At 46.0% G+C, this 19,247-nt stretch overlaps 1 protein-coding gene across 1 annotated transcript in view; it reads right to left on the minus strand.

Annotated features, from left to right (window-relative positions):
• Positions 1-1,031: 1,031 nt before the first annotated feature.
• Positions 1,032-19,247, minus strand: part of GPC3 (glypican 3) — a gene marked incomplete at both ends in the record, with an annotated part of 376,515 nt that continues 358,299 nt past the window's right edge. Inside the window, one exon of the mRNA XM_084258526.1 lies at positions 1,032-1,201. Coding sequence (XP_084114652.1) covers positions 1,032-1,201 — 170 coding nt within the window. The remainder of the gene's footprint in view (positions 1,202-19,247) is intronic.

The following is a 19,247-nucleotide window of genomic DNA, read 5'->3' on the forward strand; positions in this document are numbered from 1 at the left end:
GGGGCCTAAGGTGCTTTGTTTCCTGCTATCTCCAGTCTCTGGTAGAGTATCTGACACCCAATTGCTACATGGAACCTGTTACTAAACAAATGTTGGCAAAGCCCATCCAAGCTGGAAGCGAGCATGTGCCCTCCAAGTCACTGCTTCCAGGGTGGCAGCTCTCCCGACCTCACCCATGGCAATGGCTGGTCCTGCCATGAGGCAGCCCCTGAGGAAGGGTGGCCGCAGCGAATATGCCCAAGACCACAGCAAAGAAGTGTGGGTATTATTTCTTTGTACCATTTGGGCCACCACTCTGGGTCAGGAGAAGAATATTCATCGCGTCGCTGAACACAGTCCACACAGAGGGTTTCAGGTGGGGCAAAGCATGTTCAGCAGAGTGAATTTAGTAGAGGGACTGGGGATTTTTTGAGATCACTTTGGTTTCACCTGGCAAGACACTAACAGGTTTCTTAATGGATTACCATTCGGGTGTGTGTCGGGACGCAGTGGCTTTGTTTGGGTCTCGGGGCCAGGATTGAGCCCCTCTAATTCCTTGGGGGGTACATCTCAAGGACCCTTGGATTGGAACCCAACAGGGTTTTTTCTTATGGAATAGGAAGCCAAGTGAGGAGTAAAAAGCATTGTGTGGTCACCATATATGAGAGTTTGCAAAAAAAGACCCGAGACATTTTTATTTGAGCATTTATTATTTTTTTTTTTCAAAAGAAATCCATGCAAAGAGAAAGAGAGAGAGAGAGACATGGCAACCATGTGCTAGCAGCCAAACATAGGAAAATAATTTGGCACGACTTGCTTTTTTTTTTTTTTTTTTTTGTAAAAGGACAATCTAAACTACCACTAAAATGTACCTTCCTCATAAAGACACCACTTGATTTTCGAGAAACTAACACATGGCTAGTCCTCTACTTAATGGCTGGAGGAGGTATGTAAGATAAAAAAATAGAAAAAAATAAGACAGTGGTTCCCTCTCTAGAGGAAGACCACGGGTGCCGGAGGGCAGCACGCGGCGTGCGCTGTGCACCAGGAAGTCAGTGCACCAGGAACAGGAAACACACCGCGGATACCACCACGCTGCTGAGCACCTTCAGCGGGGCCTGGGCGCTCCCCAGGTTGTGCGAGGCGGCGATCTCATTGTCCTTCTGATTCACGTGCTGCTTGCTTCCAGGAGCGTCATCCACATCCAGGTCATAAGCCAGTTCTGCCAAGAGAAAAGAAGATTTGGAAATACAAGGTTACTGCCAGCCTTAGGTGCACACTTCGTGACTCAAGCACTTGTTGGGACTGCTGGGGTACACCAGCTTTGATTTCTTACTTTCATGATATGAAGACTCATGAGATGGGGTGGGGTGGCGGTGCATGGGTTGGGGGTAGCAGAGCAAGGAGATGGTTAAAGGCACTCCTTCCAGAGATCTCACCAAACTTCTCCCTTTTGGCTCCACCCACACCCTTTTCAATATCTTCTTCCCCACAGGACTGTGCCTGAAGGTCATTTTCACCAGATATCACTGGTTTCAAAATGTACACTGCTGGGGCCTCCCTGGTGGCACAAGGGGTTAAGCACCGCACTATGAAGCAATCTGCAGCCTCTGCAGCATGAGTTTAATCCCCAGAGGCCAGCGAGCAACCCACATGGTGCAGCAGACCTCTCCTGCCTCGCCCGCTGCTCCCCTCAGCAGTGTATTTCAGTCAGTCTGCCTGTTCTGTTACCCACTCTGTCTCTGGAGGATCCTCTCACCTCCCACATCTCTGCGTGTACCCCAGCTCCTGTATGTATAAATAAAAAAATCTTTAAAAAAAAAAAGTACACTGCTACATGGTGACTACATGTGTGTCCTTGTGTGTGTGTGTGTGTGTATGGGGAGGGGGGTTGTGTACCATTCCGGGGCCCTGCACTTCATACAGATTTCCTCCTAGGAACCTTGCTTTAATTAGAATTGAGGAGAGGGTAGTTTGCCACTGGAAGTTGTTTTATTATACCCAACTTAAAAAATCCTACATGGTCTTTTCAAATTCCCTTAAAAAAAAACCAACAACAAAGAAAAGCAAAACTGATCTAATGAACAGCATTTAAACTGATACCAAAACAAAAAAATAAATAAACTGATACCAAAGCAAATTAACACTAAGGAGAGGCTAACAGGTAAAGGCCTTACTTTTTTTGCCTACAGTTTATGATATATGTTCTTTTTTTTTATAAGATTATTTACTTATGCATACAAGATCTGGGGTACAGGCCAGAAGTGCGGGGGGGGGGGTGTGTGTGTGAGAGGAATCACCAGAGAGAGAGTGGGGAACAGAACAGGCAGATTGAACGAAGGACACTGCTGAGGGGAGCAGCAGGCGAGTCAGGAGAGGTCTGCTGTGCCATGTGGGTAGCTCCCTGGCCGGCTGGGGGATAGAACTTGTGCTGCAGAGGCTACAGACAGCCTCATAGGTTGCATGTTAACCCCTTGTGCCACCAGGGAGGCCCCTATGATATATGTGCTTGATTCTGAAGAGGAATGCTGGGGCTGGTCTAATGTAAACATCTCCAGGAAGGTAAATCTAAGTAGACAGTGGTTTGTCAGGAAATCCAAGATGGCTGGCCCCATCCCAGGGCTTAGTTTCTTTCACATTTGCTCTTCCAGATCCAGAACTCAAATCTACTCCCTTGGCTTTTCCAGATTTAGTTACCAAGGTTTCTATTTTGATAGCCTGTGAAGGTGATGTGATGTGTGTGATCCTAGTAGCCAACTGTCCTGGGGCCAATGGAGTCAACAAGATCGCTTTGGGATACTGAGTTGCATAGTGACAGGCACAGAGGAGATGACTGGGATTCTACAGAGGGAAGGAAGGAAGTGGAAGGAAGAGCTCCTCTTACAGGGGATGAAACACTCACTAAGTAACAGGAAGAAAGTGTGAGGACTCAGTTGGGCCAGGAGGCACGCAGACCACGGCCTGGGACTGGGGTTGGCTGAGGCTGCCCTTGGTTAGAGCGGGCAGCAAGGTCAAGGTGGTCAAAGCCGGGGGCGGTGGGGGTATGTGTGCTGATTACACAGACTGCAATCTGCAATTCCAATTTCTAAAAGGGCTATTGGAGTATATAAAAGCCACCAGCAGTGATGAGGGAACTGTGCCTCAATTAAATAAGATTTTCACCAGTACAAGATAGTACCTCAAGATTTCTTGAATTTACATGTATTTGATGACCAGTCCAGATCAGCATTTTTAAGGTTTTAGTTTACTAATTATCTTTCTCAGTGTGTAACAGTTTTCATCCTTGGCCTTTTTATCTAATGGGTATTGCTATTTTCTGATTCATTTGAATACGATACAACATATTGAATCCTTTGCCTACCATATTTGATACCATTGCTCTATTTTATGAACTACAATCGTTTTTCATCAGTTCACAAGGGGATGCTGTTCTAACTTCTAACTTTTCATATATATGAATCTGACTACATTTTGCTCCCCTAAAGCTGAGAAAGCATCTCTTCTTGCGTGCTGATAATAATTCCAATCAAATTGTCCACGAACCCTTTTCCCCAGGAAAAAGCCACTCAGTAGACTACACGCTAGATTCTCTCTCCTCCCCACATACACACAACAAACCAAAGAAAAAGAGAAGAACAAAGGGTGATGCTCTACTTGGAAATCAGCCCTCTTTCTCAGAAAGGTGAACTATGCAGAACGCCAGAGGAGGCCGGGGTCAGCTGTCAGTGGCAGGAATAACTCGGGCTCAGGTCACGGTCGGATTTCATCAAAGCGAAGAGCACATATGGCTCTATCTGCTGAAAGCCCAGTCTCGAGTCTCATGGCAACTTCTTAAGTGAAGAGGAATACTTTTAGGGCTGACCTGCATGAAAGCACTTCCAGCATCACGTCCAGATTCTTTTTCCAGATACTGCCCTTGTCCAACATCAAGATGAACCAACATCTCCTAATGTTACCACCTGACTCCTGCGCTATTATCTTGTTCTTCCAAAGATCTGCTAACACTGAACACTTATGTCTAGGGAGTAGCAGTTATAGGACCCAGCCGTTATGCTAAATCCTGTAGTTTCTAATCTTTTTGTGCCACCAAAGATCTCTTTTTTATTTCTATATCTTGAACTCTATGCTTTGAGATTATAAACATGACTGACAACTATTGAGTCCCAGTTGTGTGCCAGGTGGTGGTGCTAAGTTATTTATAGATATTATCGCATTTAAGTGAACCTTCTCAACAGTGATATGAGATCGGTATTATAATTCTCATTTTATTGATGAGGAAATTCAAGCTTGGGTTACTTTTCTGGTCCATATTTACACAGCTGGTCGGTGCCAGAAGTACTATTTGAATTCAGATCTGCCTCTGAGCCTCATGTGAAGCATTTCAACCATCTGTTGAAAATGTTGTATATCCAGAGTCTACAGTGATTAGGTAATAATGGATTCCTTCTTGAACAAAATGCAATTAGTGGAAAATATCCTGCCAATGACAACTTTTAAAAACTATGAGAAAAGTGAGTCTTTCCTTTTCAAATTGATCACATATTTGATGAAGCTCTGAGAAGAACTTGGGGCCTGAGGTCCCAGAATGGGAGTTATCACAGTAGTTCTATCTTCCTGGAGTAATCAGCCATTATGGACCCAGGCACAAAGCTGGGCCAAGTCTTCTACCTCCAGGGGCTCCCAGGAATCTTCAGAATTATACTTTCCTAAGCATCCAAAACTGTGACTACAGGTTCCTCTGGCTCCCCATCCAGCTGCAGCAAATGTTTACCTCAACCCCATAGCTGGGCTCCTGGGGTTTCAGTTTATGGGCATTCCGGCAAGGACAAGACCCTGGGCCTGGGCCTGGGCCACCAGCATGGAAATTAGAGATTGAAGGGGACAGTTTAGTGGTAGGACGCATTATGAGACACAGAGGAACAGTGTTTTAGTCAAAGACAACTGGACATAATTTGGTCATAAATTAATTTTTGGACATTCCCGGACAGGGGACATATTACCCAGTTTAATTCAACAAAGCTAATAGTAGCCTACGATGTCCTAAGCATTGAGCTAGGATCGTTGGAGGAAGACTGATGGTCTTCAGAAATCCCATACTGTGGCAAGGGAAACGGATGAATAGACAAATCAACTAGATACTCAGCAGAGAGCAGAAAGGGCTCAGATAAATGTGCAAGTCAAACACCACAGGCATAGCAGGGAGAGGGAAAAATTCCAAGTCGGAGGATCTGGAAGGACTTCTTGGAGTAGTTGCAATACAATCTGTACCACGAAGGACGGCTGTAAGTAGGGAGAGCTGAAGGAGATGGTTATTCATGGGATGCAGAGGTTTAGCTTGAGCAGAATCACCAATATGGGGGAAGGGCAAGCAGCCTCGCTGGTGGGAGGAGCAGAATGGACAAATCAGTGTGTGTGTGTGTGGGGGCGGGGTGGGGGGGTGATAAAAGATGAGGCAGGGAAGACAAGTAAGGGGCAGGTCCTGGTGGATTAGGAATGTTAAGATTTTATTTTATGGGCAATAATAGGGAGCCATTGAAAAATTTTAAGTTATGAGACCAGAATATCTCATTTGAGACTTTTAGCAAGATGATTTTACTCCGCAACCACTGCAGCATAAGTTTGATCCCCGGCCGGCCAGGAAGCAACCCACATGGTGCAACAGACCTCTCCTGTCTTGCCCGCTGCTCCCCTCAGCAGTGTATTTCGTCAGTCCGCCTGTTCTGTTCCCCACTCTGCCTCTGGTGAATCCTCTCACCCTCCACACCTCTGGCCTGTACCCCAGTTTTTATATACATAAATATAAGAAATCGTAAAAAAAGATGATTTTAACAGTCTGGGGGACAACCCTAAGTGAGAGAGAGTTGTCAAGACATCTTGCCTTGCGAGAAAAACAAAACAAAAAACACCCCAAGAAACCTGTGGGAACAGTATCTGAGGATCAGCGAGTAGCAAATATCAATAAAAAAAAATCTACAAAGAAGCTAAATCTACATCAAAGCAAACCCTTCTCAGTTTGCTACAAACCAGATGTATTATGGGAATCACCACAAAACCTTCTCTCTATAAAATCATTCATATTTTTATGATTTTCCAGAACATATCTTTGTGGTAGTAGGTATATAGTATAAAATGCTCATAAATGTTTCTATCTTACAAATGTCAGTAAGAACCTTTTGGGCCAGCAAGAATTTCATGCTAAATCCAAAAATCTGTTTCTATTTGTAATCAGTTTAACTACGCCCAGAGGGTAGACCCAACAATCTGTACTAATTACACACTCAGCCCTGACTCTCATTTCCCCTGATGTCCTTTGTGTTGCACATTAGATAATCCCTTTAAAATAATGGGCAGTGAGGAAGGTCTGCAAGCTCTGGGGATGCCTTTCCGCAGGGGGCAACCTGCTCAGTGGGGAGCCCCGCCCTCGGTTACAGTTCAGAGTCTCCCAGCGGAGTAGGCTGGGAAGGCTATAGCGTCCTGGTCCTGGGCTTGAGAAGCTCTGGATTCCAGGCCTAGCTCAGCCCCCGACTTACTATTTCACTGCGGGCAAGTCACTGGGCCTCAGTCCTCCGCCCCCATCTCCCTCCACCCCATCTACTAGATCAGGGTCTTGGGCTGGAGGAATCTTTCCTTTTAGTTTTACCTCTTGAATTCCCAGGCTCTTGGGGTGCAGGAGGGACAGAGCCTTACTGTAAGCTGAAATGGCTCCTCTTCCTACAGCAGTGCCCCGTGGCTGCCCCAGGGGGGCTTCATAAGCAGTCGGGTTGATCAATGGTTTCTGGGACGTGTGTTTTTCTGTTGATGTTCACGAGCCATCAAATTTCTCAATCCTATTTCTCCTTGAGCTGTTCTAATCTGAGGGCCAGAGACCCTGGCAATACATCAATCCATACTGGATTGTTTTTGGCTTTCTTTAAACCCTGGCATCGCAGCATCCATTGAAGCCAGTACACGCAAAACTTTGGGAGAGAAGTTAGTGAGCCTGGGGTGCATCAAGCCGGCATGCACAGGCAGCCAAGAAAGATCTGTCAGCCAGTGAGATGAGCCTTTGGGGGTGACAGAGTCTTGAGCATCTAAGTCTTGAGCATATAATAGGAAGCTAAAGCTTGCCCTCGGATGGCATGGACATGAAGGAAGGCAAAACACTCCTACAGGGCCCTCACCCACACTAGCAGGCTGCCGACTTCATGGGGCAGCCTGAAGGAACTGCTACCAAAATATCAGGGGAGAAAAGGCTGCCGTTGATCCAAGCATGGAAGTCTCCTCTTGCCAAGCCTGCACCAGCAGATGGCTTCAATCTGGCCCCAATACAGCAATAGAGCAACACTGCTTTCCCTGTGTTTTGCATTTGCTGTGTACACTTGGCCCCCCCAAGACATAAATATGCAAAGCCCCCAGTGAACTGTCTGGCAGACCCCAGGGGCTGACACGGGGAGCTCTCTGGAGAAATCAAGTTCACTGCACTACTGCTCATGCTGCTGCTCCTCCCCACAGGAGCCCCGGGCACTGCCCTTGGCTTCTGAATCTCAGCCACACCTCAGTTTCCTGGCCCTCCCCTGGACACAATCTGCCTTCCTGCCAGATCCACCCCCTCCCTTTGTGAACTTTCAGGTGTGAAATGACTACTTGCACTTGAAAGCAGAAAAAAGTGACTTTGCAAATGACCCTTGGGTCTCTGGGAATCTAGATTTTCTTCTTCATAGATCAGAGAAGGGGGAACTGGCACGCTTGAGGCCTCGGATTTTTAATTGGTCTAATGGGATTCCTTTGAGAATGGGCCCATTTCACAATGTGCCTTTCTGACTAACAAGCAAGCTGCCAATTTTGCCTACTAAATGACTATAAATTCTGGGAATAATCCAATGATTTCTCCTGAAAGCGGGCTGGGGCACGAGATGCCTATTTTATTTCTTACAGCCAGTCCCAGCCTACAAATAGGCTCAATTACAAAAACAGGCAATTGAAAGAATACAAAGGATATTCCTGATAATCTAGGCAGGGCCTCTCTTATCACAGACACTCTTGTTTCTCAATCTGGGGTATGTGTATCTTTAGGTTACATCGCAGTGGGCTATGGGTACATGAAGCTATAGATTGCTTCTTCCTAGGGATTTAGGGTGAAAACTCACTATACTAAAATATGCAAGGCTACATCATCTCCAGAATCAGGTGTTTACTCTCACTCTTCACGGAAGCTTGGGGCACTTAGGCGGAAAGGTCTTAAAAGCACTGTTAGGTGACACTGTTGGGACACTGGGGCTTTTGTAAACTACTACTCTGGACCCTCCAACTCCAAAGTCCTCATTAATGACTCCAGGGAGCCTTTTCTATGACAACCTCCTGGTCAAGAGGGGAACACCAACGTAAGTGCCCTCATTTGGGGTTCAGACTGCTGAGTTTCCTGAGGCAAGATGGTTTCCAGGGGTTGTAACCATTAACTATTCTTCCTATTGCATTAAGAAAGGAACAAAAATATCACTTGGCCCCTTTGGAAAATAAATCATTTTACTGTAGAATCTTATTATAACTTGGGCCACTACTATATTCATTTAGGTACATCATGAGTCAAGTCATATTCCCAGAAATAGAACAACTCTAGGCTGGCAACCCTGACAGTATGAGTGGCTGGTGTGGGTGCTGGCCCTCCTCCACCAGTCCCAGAATTATCACCAACTTCCACAGGAGTGTCACGACTATTACTCTCAATGCTACAGATCCTCCTCACCCGAGGCTGCTTGACAGCTGCACAGGACTCACAGTGCCTCAAAGCCTTTCCTTCCCACAGGAGAGGCCACCTCATTCCCATGGGAAGCGCTGGGCCTGAGAGTCAGTGAAATAAGAGAAACTGGTGACAGAAACCATTTTCAGCTGGGTTGGGGCGGAGATGGAAAAAAACAGGCTGAGAGAAGTGAACAAGTGAAGAGAACATTTTTTTGGTGGTGGTGGGGTTTCAGTTAGCACGGTAGAACATTGTCGGAGGTCAAGAGATGTAAGGACTCAGAAGCAGCTGTTACATGTGTCAATTAGAAGATTACAGGTGACTTTTTTTAAAAAAAGATTTATTTATTTATACAAGCACTGGGTACAGTCAGCAGCACAGGAGGGTGAGAGAATTCACTGGAGACAGAGCAGGGAACAGAACAGGCAGACTGACAAAGTACACTGCTGAGGGGAGCAGTGGGCGGCAGGAGAGGTCTGCACGCCATATGGGACCCTCGCCCGGTGGCTGGGGATCGAACCGGCACTGCAGAGGCTGCGGGCAGCTTCGCAAGCCAGCGCTCAACCACTGCACCACCAGGGGAGGCCCTTACAGGTGACTTTTGAGAGACATTTCAGTAGAGGGGTTGGGTCAAAACCAGATAGTAATGAGTGGAAGAGAGTGTAGATTAACTGATTCTTGGTCTTTGGAGAAGTCTGAGTCACTGAAATGAAGCTCTGTCACCTTGACTGTCCTTGACTGAGGGACTGTGACAGTGCTTTCAGTGCCGTCACACCAAGGCACTCTGTACCACCAAGCTTTGTTCAAAGTCCCTCCAGAGTGCCGATTCAAGAAATGCTATCGGCTTGTTATCATTGATGCCTTAATAAACTGCATGAGACACTGGATACTTGCATGACAATATCCATAGTGGGCTCGTCACAACCCCAGCATCCATGAATCTGTGAGTGAATAAACAAAATGTAGTCCATCTATGCAATGGAATATTGCTATTCAGCCATAAAAATGAATGATAGATAGATGCTAACTCATGGAAAACACGACGACGTGAAGTCAAAGAGGGTGACAAATGACCACACAATATAGGATACATGAAATGTAAATATGCAGAATAGGAAAATCGATAGAGACAAGGTCCATTAGTGATTGCTAGGGGGCAGGGGAGAGAGAGTGGGCAGCCATTGCTTAATGGTCACAAAGTTTCTGTTTGGGGGAGTGAAACATTTTGGAAACAGTGGCCATGGCTGTGTAAAATTGTGAATCTAATTCATGCTGCTGAACTGTCTACTTAAACATTGTTAAAATGGAAACTTTTATGGTCTATATATTTTACTGCAACAAAACAAACCTAGAGAAACAGAGATAATGGCATTGGGGGCACACCCCAGTCCCTGAGTAGAGTGCACTGCCATGCTGGTATCCTACTTTGTAGAGGGATAAGGGTGAGTGAATGTACCTCGTACTAAAGTTGGGAATGTACCCCCCAACTTCCAGAGGGACGCCTCCATGATTTGAAAGTCAAGTCAAGCTGTCCCAAAGAATGAACATGTATAGCTATTGAAGTCCTAACCCTGGTTTGCAGATGTGGCCCCTCAAGTGGGAATGGAGGAAGTGGGCAATTTTTGTCAAGGAGATTAATCTTTCAAGAGAAATTTTTATACACCCTTAGGAAGCTTGCATTTACATTCTGTGACTCACACAAATGATGCAAAGCTGAATCCATGTCTTTAAAAAAAATCAATCAAAGAATATACTGTCCTCATTACTTAAAAAATGTAATGGTTTAGATTCACAGAGCTCTGTTTATAATATGAATTTCAGGCATGATGCAGCTACAGAGGTATGCACCACTGGGCTCTGAGGATGTACAAACAAAATACAAAAACGCCACTTATTGTAGCCAAACCCAATAGCTGTTGAGGGTTTGGGAGAGTGAGAGCACAGCTTATTGTCCCTCAAAGCCCAGGCTCCAACATGCTTAATGCAAAGCTTGTTGATGGCATTTGGGACAGGGTTTTAGATATACTTGGAAGGGGAAAAAGCAAAGTCTGGTAATCTCTTATTTTTAATCAGCCATGGTGGATCTTACAAAGAAATGCACCTGACAACCAAAATGCTTGCAATGCCCTGGGAATGCCCCAAACAGAAAATTACTGATAAAACAGTCAACAGGTCAAAATGGCTCAAGTCCCTGAGAACACTCAGCTTGGATGTGGGACTATCTCAGGCCAGACATCAACAGCAGGCAGGTGCCCTCATAAATGAGAGATGAAAAGTCTCCCTAAGTTGTTCCATCTGAATTCGTTCCTTAGAAACTCTAACTGGGAAATACCTCCTTCATCAATGGGATTTGGGGACTTGCGACTATTTCCCCCTCAACTGACTTGGAAGAAAACTTTGTCAGCCTGGCTCCATCCTCCTGCCTGCCCGTCTTCAGAGCTGGACTCTCAGTAAATCTCCATTTTCACACTCACACGGGCACCATCTCCTCTGTCTTCTGATGCTGACCATTCGTCTGCATTCCTTCAGCCCCACTCTCTCTGTCCACTATGCTACAACCCTCAAAGCCCCAGTCGAGAAGATTCCCATTCTTTTCCATTGTCCCACTGCTGTTCAGGAAGAAGGAATGCTGTACTGCGTGGTCACAGGAATAACACAGCACTCTTCCTGGATCACACGGGGAATCACATTTCTGTCTTCCTCAGTATCCTTTAACGGCCTCGGACTATATGTGGGATAAAGGCCCAATCCTTTGGCATGGCGTTCATGAACCTCTCCATCTCATCTCACCTTGCTTTCCAGTTTTAAGTGTCCATATATTTCTCCAAGTACTGTGTCACCATATACTGTCATGCCCTTCTCTTCATCATTTACTGAAAATAGTGCACGGTCCCTTAGCCTAAAATGTGTGTTCCCCCTCTCTCTCCCTGCCCCCAATTCAACTTACATGGTCCCTCTTCAAGGAAGCCTTTCCTTCTTATGGCAACCCAAATCAATCACTTTCCCTCTTGAGGAATCGAACTGTACTTCTGTTATAACACTCCTCTGAGCTTGCCTCCTAGTAGAGTTAGCCATGTTTATGTTCGTCTCATGGAGACTGTAAGTCCATCAAAGCAAGAAATGAGCCTTATTGCTCTCTGCATCTCCACACAGTACTTGGCGAGCGAAGACACTTAAAAACAAACTTGCCGACTAACCAAATAGATGCATGAACTCACAGCTGCGTGAATGAGCACATATCCTCAGCATGTCAGGGGCCACCTCCTTAGCAGGCACCTTTCCCAAGGAGTCTATGCTCATTCCCAGATAACTTCCTTAGGGGGAGGGGTCTTTCTGAGCTATGATGGAGACAAAAAAATGGCCGGGCTAATATGGTGGCATGGCCGAAGCAGCAATGGGAGAGCTCAACATTTCAAAGCCTTCCGACAGAGCCAGTTGTCAACACCCACAGCATCAGGTCACTGTGCTCCATGTGGATAGAAACTACGATTATTTTCTTATTCTCTTTTGCTACCCGGAACTTGATGGCTTGCTCTGCAAGCAGCGGCTGACACCTGGCATTCTCTAGGCCATGCTAGGGAGGAAGGGCTTTGCTGGTGAGCAGGTTCCACTGATTTCTACTCTGAGCCTTCAGGATGGGGTTCCCATACTTTGGACCCCTGCCCTTGCCTCACCATCTACCCACCCCAGGGCACAGTCTCTCCAACCCTGTCCTTTGCACTGCCACCGATTCCAAGTGCAGGGGCTGCTGGTGATTGGAATTTCAGTGCCTGTCTCAGTGACATCAGAAAATAGCTTCATTAATGAGGTCTCTTGCCTGCTGTAATAGTACAAAGCAGCGGGACTTCAATCCCTGCAGAAACACACGCCGCCCCCCCTCCCCCCTTGCAGAGGTGTGTGGGACGCCTGCCAGGAAAATACAATTATGTGCTGGCACGGGAAGAAATACAACGCCTTAACCTAAAAGTTCTGTGTTTTCTCCCCCCCCTCCTTTTCCATTTCTCTATTCACTTCTTTCTCTCTCTCCATTTCTCTTTAAACTCATTTCTCATGTCCAGTTACGCTCTTCTCAGCTGGTAACTCTTCACAGCGCTCTTGTCCGCCACCTTAGGCCAAGGGCAGGGTTGGGATCCCCTGATGGATTTTGAATCTTAAAGATGTGTTTCTGTGCCCCCACTTGAATCGAGACGTCTAATCTGGATTCCCCGTGTTTTAGGCTCTGGTCCCGCCTCCCTTCGTCTCCCATCAGTGCTTCTACCTCCCGACCCTCCCTCTCAGCACCATCTCTGCTCCTCAGCTCACACTCCCTCCTTTGCCTTTCTAGCTCCACAGACCCTTTTGTCTGGCACTGCCCACTCATGCCCCCTGTGTTATTTCCCTTCTCTCTTTCTCTATTTCAGATTCTTCTCGCGTCATCGCTATGCCATTTCCTCACTGCATTGCATGGCCTTGTCTGTCTCCTAAGAGGAAAGTGATCTGGACTTGAAATAAAGGAGGTCTCAATAATGTGTGTGATCTGAAAATTGCGTGGCTTCCCTGAGGCAGTGAGATCGCTCACCAGAGGTGGCACATGCATGAGAGCCTGGACAGTCACTGGGTAGAGATAACGATGAAGGAATTCAAACATAGAATGAGGGGGTGACGATAAATAGCTTTGATGACCCTTCCAAGCGGGGGAGTCTAGGCTTTCCTTCAGGTCTCTAGTGGCCTCATGGCAGTGAGAAGGGACAGGGTTAAAGTGACATCTGCATACCTCCCGGTGACAAGGACACTGGAGAGGAATCTAAAGTCACTGCTTTGGATCCTTCTCAAAGAAAGGGGCCAGTGTCTTTGGAGGCCATGCTTGGAGAGGCGGGTTTTAGGTGTGTCAAGGGATCCTCGACCAAGATCTAATTTTAGGGAGGTGACTACTGACTTGCCCGAGGTACAAAGAACTGCATGTCCAGCTTCCTGAGGTGTGAACTAAGTCTCAGAAATGATGTGAACATGTATAAAGCCACGGGAAGCATGCACAAACGGGACGGTCACGTGAGGACACTGCCTATAAAGAAACTCAGGGCTGTTTACTTTGACTCCCCCCCTCCCCAGTAGGAAACAAGTAGCAATAATCCACAGGTGATAGGCATCTTGTTCCAGGCAGACACATAGTGGGACCACTCTGGGCCCAGGGGAAGAAGAGAAGGCATCAGATGGAGAATGTTCATTCTGAGGATATGATTAGGACAAAAGTTGGAAGGCCCCAAGGGGAAGGCAACTGAGGAGCAAAAGGGCACGATCCTTTCACAAACAGCTCTGTGGTTCTTAGAACAAAGTAGGGAAGTCCAAAGGGGGCCAGGAAAGGTAAAAAGACAGCAAGTGGTTCAAACCCACAGCTATAAAGATGCGAAAGGAAAAGTCAAAAGTCCACTATAAAAAGTAGCAGCCAGATGATTAAGGAGGAATACAAAGAGCAGCTGGAAGATAATGAACAAAAATAAAGAGAAGATGCAATTGGCAAGAAATGAACACTGAGTAGGATCAAGGGCAACCTCGGTTCCTCACAACGAAGAGGGGGCAGGAGTTTTGTTTTTCCTTTTCTACAGAATATGTCAAATGTGCCTGTTAACCAAGACAAATACTTCCTGTTACTGGCCGAGTCAATTTAAGAAGGAAAATGGCAGAGAATACCAGAATATCATACTACTGCTAACAGAGGTATTGTAACAGGGTGGTCTCCCTGTCCTATAACAGTATCAGAAACGAAATGAGATTTCAAAGTGAAAAAGGTCTGCAAGGCCAATAAAGAAGCCATGTTTAAACACATTCAAATGCAATCAACAATAAAACCAGATCAATCCTGGGGTCTCGTAGCCTGGGACCTGACTATTGTTATTCTGGAAATACATGCTAAAAACAGTAATAATAAAAAATAAGTACAGCAAGTATTCTGCAATTATCCAAAGAAGACAGGGAACAAAGCGGTACTATTGCTTGATGTCATTTGACTGAGTGGGCACTTTCCCCAACCAACTGGGAAGAAGAGATTAGAAAGTTCCCCTTGGAATCATAGCTTGACCCAAACTAAATGCCAATGGATTTTTTTTCTCCCCAATTTTCACTCTTTAAATCACTTTGAGGCATAATTCACATACCACCCATATTCACAATTCACCCACATCAAATGCACAATTCAGTGACTTTAAGCAAATTTACTGAGGTGTGTGGCTGTCATCACAACTCAATTTTACAACATTTTCATTAGCCCAATGCCAACAAGATCCCTCCCTGATGCTGGTTTATCATGAATCCCTCCATGGGTTCCTCTTAGTTTTTCATCTTGAGATTTCTGCAGCATCTAATACTGTTGGTCACACACTCTGTCTTGAAACTTGCTGTGTAACCCCCCTCCCCTTTCTGACAACATGGCTGCCTCCAGGGCCCCTCTCAACCACACTGACCATTCTCAGATTCTATTGCACGCTGTTTTTCTTAAAGATGGGTGCTCTCTCATCTCTTTCGTGGCCTCCATTCTTCACACTTTACAAGTCTTCTTGAATGCTCTCATCTGTGCCTCTGGTTTGATTTAGCACTGGGGATTCCCAAATCTATCTCTATCTCTGGAAATCTCACTACTTCCTGGCCCTATCTACCTGGATGTCCCTCAGGCAATGCAGACTCACCAAGCCACAAACTGAATGCAGCATTTCTATTCCCTAAACTGCTCCCCTTCCAGTGCTCCACTATGCCTCCCCAGTGCCCCCCACCCAATTCCCCTGGCAGGGACCAGGGAATGCCTCTATGCTGCTATTAGCCATCCAGCTGCCCAACTCAGAAATTTGCAGGTCAAATTTCCTGTTTCTTTTACATACTCCAGATCTAGCTTATTATCACATTTTGTAAATTTGCTTTCCTTACTATTTTGTACATTCTTTTCCTTTCTGCTGCCATCCTTTGCTACTGCCACAACTTAGACTGTGTTGTCATAATCACCTGCCTGGACTACAGCAACAGCCTCCCAGGTCTGTTCTCCTGCAAACCATCCTCCACCTGGTAGATAAAATCCTTTTGTTTTGTTAAAGTTTAAAGTACTCAGCACATGAATAAATCCTTGAAGCAGAGACCCACACATACCTGAGTGTAGAGGGAAAGAAAACAAAGCCCCCCTTCACTTTCCCCCTAGGGCATCTCCCCAGGGGCAATCACCTGTAAATGTACTTTCTATGCATATGCATACACTACAATGCCGTGGAAGCTTTGCATATTAATATATGCAGAACTGCCTCATTCCTTTTAATCCTTGCAAAAAATTCCATAGTTTGACCAGAACACAATCAGCTCTTTCCCCACTGATTGGCATTTTACTTGTTTCTAGTTTCTTCCTGCAGTGACCATCTCAGGGCAGTTATCTTAGGCATGTAGGAATTTGGGGAGGGAGGTAAGTGAGGACAGTGGGACAGAGGTGGGAAAGACTGGTTGGAGATTTTGAGAGAAGGGTGATTAATGCATTTTTTGTCCTTAAAAAGATGATGTAGAAGATATCAAGGAAATAGAATGATATTAAGGAATCTTGGGGGAGGGGATAACCATTATAATGTTATCACCCTAATGTAACAGCTAATTTTTTTAAAAAAAGATTGATTTATTTATGCATACAAGCACTGGGGTATAGGCCAGGGTGAGAAGATTCACCAGAGACAGAGTGGGGAGCAGAACACGCAGACTGACCAAAGCACACTGCTGAGGGGAGCAGCGGGCGAGACAGGAGAGGTCTGCTGCGCCATGTGGGTTGCTGCCTGGACAGCCGGGGATAGAATTGGTGCTGTACAGGCTGCGGATAGTTTCATAGGTTGTGTCTTAACCCCTTGCGCCACCAGGGAGGCCCACAACAGCTAATTATTTTAAAGAAAAATTCATTTTAAACAAATTATGTGTTTCCAAGCTACGAAAAATCTAGTAAGACACAACCGCCATGAAGATGACCTGAATAAGACTGGCCCAGAGGGCTTTCATCAGTTTAACTCCAGTATTTCATTAAGTGACACAAACTGGATTGAGGAGCAAATCCCAGCACCTCGGCTGGCACTACGGTCCTTGGTTGGATGCACTGTGCTGCTGCATTTTATTTTTATCTTCTCAAATTTTTAGAGGTCAAAAATACTTCTCAGAAAAGAGAATCCAAACGACTAAGGGGTAGAACCTAGGAATTCTGAGGCACGCTAAGGGAAATATCAATAAAATTGTCTGGTGACCTCTGAGTTATTTTCAAAAGTGGTGATATTTGGGTCCTGAGATCCACTTGGCTGAGAGTTCTCACCGCCAGTAATAAGTTCATTGTGTAGCCTGCAAACCCACAACAGCATAAGCAGCAAGCAACAACGTAAAGGGAAAATCAAAATGAGCAAACTGTAATGAGGTGTGCTACGTCGCCAGAGAAATGCAGCTAAATTCACTAAAGCCATAACTGCCATTAAGGATGCCCTCTCCTTAAATGGAGGCTGTTCTTCACTGATCTGCCCCCACCCACACTCCCTATGTCACACAGAATGCCATTTGGACAGCGATTTCTGTTGTCTTTTCAATTTCTTGGCCTGGAGATGAGAAGCACTAAGTCAAGCTTCTCCGGTCAGTATAATTCCCTCATAAGTGAAAGAAGTGTGAACACAGGGCTATGGAGACAGATGCAGCTTAGGTGGCCCTTTGACTAACACCAAAGGTAGGTAATCATCACATATTCGTTCCTTAGCGTCAAACCTAAGAAAACATTAGGATGGCTCCTTGTCAGCTTGATGCTTCTTTTTGGTCTCACTTTTCTCAAGCCCCAGGCCGCCAAGCAGGCAGGCAGCACTAGGGTGGAGGCCCTGGAGACTGTCTCTGAAAGTCAGGAGAGGTCTGCTGTGCCATGTGGGTAGCTCCCTGGCAAGGATGGGGATTGAACTGGTGCTATAGAGGCTGCGGACAGCTTTATAGGTTGTGTCTTCACCCCTTGCGCCACCAGGGAGGCCTTGCACTTACCTTCTTAAACTCACTCTTTTATTCTTTCCTCTAGTTTCTTTCTCTAAAATCTCTAACTCTTGCCATTTCCAGAGTCCCTCTTTAAGGAAAAATAGGGTTGAAAATATACCAAATTTAGGGTCCTTATTTTTGTTACTATTATCTGAGTCCCTCTCAAACAACCTGGCTGAGATGTGTCATCAGTAAATACCCCTGCAAGTGAATAAATGGTGGATGTGGCAGTGTCAGGTGAGGGCAGGGGTGCGTATGCAGGATTAGCATGACGTCATTCATGAACGGGATACTTGCGCAGTAATCACCGTGCTCACGGATGACCCGGGAACCCGGCAGGCCTGGCACTGTGGATTCAGGATAAGACGTGGCGCCTGCCCTCAAGGAGTATTCCAAGTAGCAGGTGATGGACACATGGTCTTGGCGTCAGGAGGGCCAGCAATGAACATGAACTGGGCACTTGTTTGCTAGACACGGAGCCAGGCGCTGTGGTGGATACAGCGATGAGGAAAACTCAGGGACTAGCCTCAAGCAGCTCTCTCCTGTCAGCAAGCTGAGATGAGGACCAAAATAACTGTCGGAGTTAGAATGTGTTAAGCGCCACAAGAGCGGCACCAACCGAGTGCGAGGGAATTCTGAGTCTGTTGAGGGTTCTGAGAAGGGAAGCAGGGCACTGAGCACACTCCCACTGAATACTTTGCTCTTAGGACCAGAGATGGCTGGCTCTCAAGTGAGCTAAGACACGTAAATATGATGTGTAAACCTTCCTGTTCTCCACAAGCATGTTGTTTTTGGTTATTTGAGAAAAACAGGAGTATTAGACCTTTCTCTGGCAAAACTGCCAATTTCCTAGGTGTGGCACCAAGGACCTGAAGAGGTGTGAATCTATACAGTGTTGTAAACCAATGTACCTCCAAAAATAATAGTGCAATAAAAATAGGGGATTATAAATAACTGAATTGTGGCCGTCCCCAAATGCCAAATAAACACTCCCGCTTCCACGAGACCCCTTCTCCTGTTTTACAGCCACCCCACCCCCATCTGTCACACTCTCTCATCTTTACTTTTTGATGATCCAAAGTGTTCAGGGATGACTCCTGCTTTGGTCTTAGTCACTGACTGACAGGAAGCCCAAGTCAATAGCCCAGGGCCGGATGTGGAGAAGGCCTGGATGGCGGCCATGCCCTCCCACCCCCAGGTCCGCTCTCCCCACACTGCCGGGTCATTTCCAATCCACCGCCTCACTGGGCTTCCGTGTATCTGAGCTCAGGCGCGGTGGGGTGCAGCTGCTCTTCAAATGAAACCCTAAACCCTTTCAAACACTCGGCAAGCTTTCTACTTTCTCAGTTTGCAAGGCTCTGAAGATTTCCCTCTGTACATTTTTCCAGCATGATGTGAGATGCCAGTTAGTGGAGAGAGATTTAGGAGAATGTCTTTTAAATGTGGATTCCTTGAAAAAAGAGTTCCCTTTCCCCTGGAGCTTTTGCCATTAACTATCTGTCAGTTTATTTGCACATTTTATGAACTGAAGCAAATGTATTCCCACTTAAAAACAAACAAAGAGACTTGG

This window comes from Talpa europaea (genome assembly GCF_964194135.1).
Source record: "Talpa europaea genome assembly, chromosome: X".
Lineage (NCBI taxonomy): Eukaryota > Metazoa > Chordata > Mammalia > Eulipotyphla > Talpidae > Talpa > Talpa europaea.